We start from the raw sequence: 6020 nt of genomic DNA on the forward strand, positions 1-6020 counted from the left end.
AACTTCTGCTTAAAAATATGGATTTTATGTATCCTATATGTAAAATTTGTATGTTTTTTTTTCTCATAGCAGTGGGAAAATCACAGCTATGGCACAAACAGTTTGAGCTGCCATCTTTGTTGCTCTTTCATCAGACATCAATCGCATATCATGAATGGTTTGTGGAAGTTTGTTTTCTGCGAAGGATCATTTGGATCAAAAACTCTGCAATAATCTCCTTGCATCATCAGTAGTCTGTGCTTCTGACACTGCTAAAAATGACATAGGGAACATTTAAACAACAAAACTTAATGAATGAAATGTCTTCAGTTGAACATCTTCATTCATTACACAGTGGAAAGTGCTGAGAACAAACTAATCAAAGTTTCATCAGTGGGAATCAAAATGATTAAGTTATGGAGGTATGGCTTCAGAGTCATATTCAAAATAAAAGTTGAAAAATCAGATGGCAAGTAGAAATTCCTCATGATGAGCCTCAGTAGTGTGGCCTACTGCCTGTATGTCCTTCCTGCATGCTCCTGATGAGACAATATATGTTCTTGTGAGGGATCTTGTTCTAGACGTGGATCAAGTCATCCACCATCCCCTGGACAGTCTGGGGTATGATGTGTTATTGGTGGATGGAACAAGACATGATGTGATTCTGATGTGGTGAACAGGCAGGTCAATATTATCAATGCCTTCGGCATGCAGGAACTGCAGCGACACTCTGCAGCCATGTGATGCTGAGGATTTGTCATGTATCAAAGGAACCCCTGGTTCCACTGCAGCAGCATGGTCTGAAAATTTAAGTCTGGTACCTAAAAGCAGTTATGGTACCTCTAGCTAGCACATGGGGGTGTTGCAGTTTGGGAGCATCACTGTGCAAGCGCACAACATAATTCCCTGCTGGTGAAAAGTAATCGAGCACGCAATCATCAAACTCCAACCGAATTGTAAATATTTGCACACAATACTGATACCTTTTGTACTGTATTGAATATTCCCAGTTGTGGTAATTATGAACAATGCAATTATAAAATATACATTTTTTAACATTTTAACTCCTGCAAATCCATCATCAACTCCAAATGTGCACAATACATCAACTACTTTTACAACCTGTAATCTGTCACAAGGGTCTGTACAAGGATACACCTCTCCAGACCATAACTGACCCATTGCCAAGTCAGTCATGCTAGAAGATATGCAGCATACTGTTCACCACAACGTCTCAAAACTTATTTGTCAAGTGAAGAGAACAGGTCAAAATTTGCAAATCTGTCAATTCTGGTGTTCTCTGGAAAATGCCGATTGAGGTGCACAATATTGGACAATGAGCACAAAGCCCACATGTGGACATGGGCCCTCATACCCACCCTTATGGAGCCTGACAACTGGAGCAGAAGCATGCACATTAGTGGCCTACTGGGGGTCATTTTGTATGGCTTTGGCAGTGCTCCTCCTGTTCCTCCTTACTGTCCTCCTACGGTGCTATCCACATCTCCTGTTGTGTACTATGTACTCCATGCTCTTGAGCATGGAGTACATATGTGGAGTACACTGTGCTGGGAGGCACAGCAAGCCTTGCATATGCCAACCTGGATGAATTGTACTACCTGAGCAATTTCTTTGCAGACATCACCTCAAGTCACCTCTAGTTGTGAAGACACTTGCAAAATTCAAATGTGACCAAAAATCAGCCACCTGCAGGACCCTATAGGTCCTTTGTACGGTTTGGCTTGCAAATTGCGTCTTATTGCTGTTGTCTGTACATAAGATAAGATAAACTTTATTTGTATAGTGTTTTTCATAGACACAAGGTCACAAGGTGCTTCACAATAATAAAAACATACAAAACACAACATTTGGAAAAACACAACAGTATGTATATATATATATATATATATATATATATATATATATATATATATATATATATATATATATATATATATATATATATATATATGTGTATATATATATATATATATATATATATATATATATATATATATATATATATATATATATATATATATATATATAAAACAGCACTACTAAGTCTATTTAGAGCTAAAATGCTTTCCTAAACAAATATGTTTTGAAGAGGTTTTTAAAAGCATCTACTGAATCCAGAGAGCACAGATCCTTGGGAAGCTCATTCCAGATATGGGGAGTGACAGCTTTAAAAGATCAGTCTCCCCGGGTTTTAAAACGGGTTCGTGGGACCCTCAACAAGTGTTTCCCGGACAACCTCAGACTTCGAGCCGGACTCTAGGGCATCATTAAGTCCTCAATGTTACTATGGGCCTTGTCCACGTAGGGCTCGGAAAGTAAGTACCAAGATTTTAAAATGAATACAATATTCAACTGGAAGCCACTGAAGAGACTTTAACATGGGTGTGATGTGGGCTCTGCTGCTGGTTCTAGTCAAAAGTCTCACTGCTGAGTTTTGCACTGTCTGAAGATGAGCCAGTGCTTTCTTGTTAAGGCATGTGAATAGACTTTTGCAGTAGTCTAACCACAAGGACACAAACGGATATGGGCTCATTGAATATTATCCCTAGATATCTCAGCTTGGACTTGGCTGAAGAGCTCAGGTTGCCTAAATGTTGCTTAATGTTGGGAATTTCACTTTCCGGAGCAATGATAAGTGTCTCAGTCTTATCAGAGTTAAGTTGGAGGCTGTTATCACTTAACCACTGCTTTATTTCTGAAAGACAATTAAGTTAAGAGCTCAATTTGTGAGTTTCAGATGCTTTAAATGTTCAGTACAGTTGGAGGTCATCATCAAATAAGTGATAGAAAACATCCTTACACTGGTGAATAATTTGACCAAGAGGAAGTATTTACAATAAGAACAGAAGCGGTCCCAAAACGGAGCCTTGGGGCACACCACAGAACAATAGCAAGTGAAGCTGAATTACAGTCAGTTTTACTTCCTAAATGGACAGATTGCTATCACAGAAGTGTGACTGACTTTCAGTTACATGCCAATGATTATGTGTTTGTGCTTTTTTTGTCAAGCAGTGTATTGATGCAAAATTACAAACACAGCTGACGACAAACAACTAACATTGTTTGCCACACTTGAAGTGTGGCAACTTGTCTTGATGGATTTTAATGTCCGTTCTTAATGCTTCCACTGACTGTTCTAGTGCTGAAGCAATATTTCCAATCAAACAAGTGCAATTTTAAAAACAATTTTATTCACATCTGTGAGGCAGATTGCAGAACTTTCAGCTGGTTTGTTTCTTATCTGTGTTATTTTCTCTCTCTCTCTCTTCCTCGTGCCTCTAAACAAATCAGCTGACTGAACAATGTGAGGAGTGGTTGTACCAGGGATTGTATGCACAGTTTTATTAAGCATAGATGTTTGAGCACCTTCTGCTCAATGTGATACTCATTTGTTGTGTGTCCGGTTAAGCATTCAGTCAGCATGTTAGGATTCATATACACAGCTTTAGCAGATACAGTCGCTGCTAGAACACAGTACTTGAATTAAAGCTTTATAGAGAGGCAATCTAGCTTGACATCCACTTTGCCCCCTCCCAACATCTGGCATGCTTTTTTTTTTATCACATGGCTCTCCCTTCATCCTCTGTACTGATTATAATGTACATGCTGATGCTTTTAAGTTATAATAATGTCAGTTTGAGGAAATACCACAATTTTTCATGGTAAAATGGTAAGTCAAATGCAATTTTCAACTCATTTTACAATAGTTGCTTTTCATTGTTGTCGTTTCCCACCACAGCTTGTTGGTGTGCTCATACCAAATATGCTCAGAAGCTCCTGACTGATTTAATGGCCAATTACACAAGTGCGCTGAGGCCTGTGGAGGACACAAACACCATCCTGAACGTAACTCTGCAGGTTACTCTGTCACAAATCATTGACATGGTAAAATACCAAAATTCCCATGTCGTTCCAGGTTTATATGTGTGAAAATCATATGTGGAGATGCACTTATTTGGATTGTTTTAAATGTTCTGTTACAGGATGAAAGAAACCAAATTTTGACTGCATATTTATGGATACGGCAAGTTTGGTATGATGCTCATCTCAAATGGAATAAAGCTGATTATGATGGACTTGACACCATCCGTATACCTGGCAGTTATGTATGGAGACCTGACATAGTCCTTTATAACAGGTAGGTCCCAGTAGTAACTGATGTTGGTGCACAACAGATTCCAGTCAGACATATTTATTCAAATCACAGGCAATATTTTAGTTTTTAAAAGGTTGAGGAAAGAGCAAAGGTGTACTCACCACTGCCTCTGAAAGGATTTTTACCATGTAAAAACATGAGGTGTACCCCGCCTTTCGCCTGAAGACTGCTGGGATAGGCTCCAGCCCTCCCGCAAACCTTCATCGGATTAAGTGGTTAGGATAATGAATAAATGAATGAAACACCAAGGTGCTGAGGAAAATATGCAATTTGATCCTTTTTAAGTCTTATGTGCATCATATTCTGGAAAGCAGGTGGAGTCAAAATCACCTTTTAGACTTTTAAGATTGTAACTCTGCATGTCGTCCTTCTGTGTCTGCCTGGTCTTGTTTTGCTTTGTGTAAAGTTTAAATTTGTAATAATCAAAGCCATGTAATCAGCCTTCATTAAAATATAAATGATTATTTGTTTGCTATGTGAAATGTGCTGCTCTAATTTACTTTTTCAGACAAGTTTTTTTTTTTATTCTTTAGTGCAGATAATCAGTTCACTGGCCCAATGGACACCAATGTGGTGATCCGACATGATGGCCAAATGATGTGGGATTCCCCTGCCATCACCAAGAGCTCCTGTAAGGTGGACGTGTTGTACTTTCCTTTTGATGGTCAGCAGTGCAGGTTCACCTATGGCTCCTGGACATACAATGGAAACCAGTTAGATATCCACAATGCTATGGAAAGTGCTGACCTGGCTGACTTGGTGGAAAATGTGGAGTGGGAGGTGCTTGGTATGCCAGCTAAGAGGAACATTATTCTGTATGGCTGCTGCGCCGACCCATACCCAGATGTGACCTACACGCTAAAACTCAAGAGAAGAGCTTCCTTTTATGTTTTCAACCTGCTCATACCATGTGTGATGATCTCTTTTCTGGCTCCACTGGGTTTCTATCTGCCGGCTGACTCTGGAGAGAAGGTGTCTTTGGGTGTTACTGTGATGTTAGCGCTCACTGTCTTCCAGCTGCTGGTTGCTGAGATTATGCCGCCCTCTGAGAGCGTGCCACTTATTGGTGAGGCTGATGAGTTGAGGGGAAATTAATCCATCATGTGTCATTACCACACCTGCAAATCTGTTTGCTGATTTCCTTTTCTCATTTAATTCCACAGGAAAATATTACATCGCAACTATGACCATGATCACAGCCTCCACTGCTCTGACCATCTTCATCATGAACATTCACCACTGTGGCCCAGATGCCAAACCTGTTCCTAAGTGGGCAAAAATAGTCATCCTGCAGCACATGGCCAGGATGTGCTTTGTGTATGAGGTAGGTGAGAACTGCATGTCACCACAGCCTGAGAAACAGGAACCTCCTGCTGCGAAGAACAGCAACTGCACCATGAATGGACAGGCAGGACCAAGCAGAGAGGACGACGTCTTAAAAATGGAAAGAGGGACGGAGACGGTGGGCGCCTACAGCACAGAGGAGAAAGGGGAAATGGATCAGATGATAAGTCCAGTAGGTTCAGTTGGGAGAAACCCCACCAATCACTACAGCGCTTGGAAGAATGGCATCTTCATGAGTATGGACTGTGGAGAGTCAGAAACTCCAAAGAGATGCAGGAAGGGGGGAGTGAGTGATGGGGAAAAGAAAGATGGAGAGATTTCCTGCATCACACACTGCAGTGAAGGACCGCTGCTCCGCAATATTGAGTACATCGCCAACTGCTACAGGGATCAGAGAGCCACACAGAAAAGGACGGGGGAGTGGAAGAAAGTGGCCAAAGTTCTAGACCGCTTCTTCATGTGGATATTTTTCATCATGGTGTTTTTAATGAGCTTTCTTATCATGAGCAAAGCAATATAA

At 40.5% G+C, this 6020-nt stretch overlaps 1 protein-coding gene across 1 annotated transcript in view; it reads left to right on the forward strand.

Moving 5' to 3' along the window:
- chrna10a (cholinergic receptor, nicotinic, alpha 10a) overlaps nt 1–6020 on the forward strand; it is a gene marked incomplete at both ends in the record, with an annotated part of 208196 nt that extends 202176 nt beyond the window's left edge. Inside the window, 4 exons of the mRNA XM_079246407.1 lie at nt 3740–3885; nt 3984–4138; nt 4690–5222; nt 5320–6020. Coding sequence (XP_079102533.1) covers nt 3740–3885; nt 3984–4138; nt 4690–5222; nt 5320–6020 — 1535 coding nt within the window. The remainder of the gene's footprint in view (nt 1–3739; nt 3886–3983; nt 4139–4689; nt 5223–5319) is intronic.

Source organism: Telmatherina bonti (assembly GCF_933228915.1).
Source record: "Telmatherina bonti genome assembly, chromosome: 9".
NCBI lineage: Eukaryota > Metazoa > Chordata > Actinopteri > Atheriniformes > Telmatherinidae > Telmatherina > Telmatherina bonti.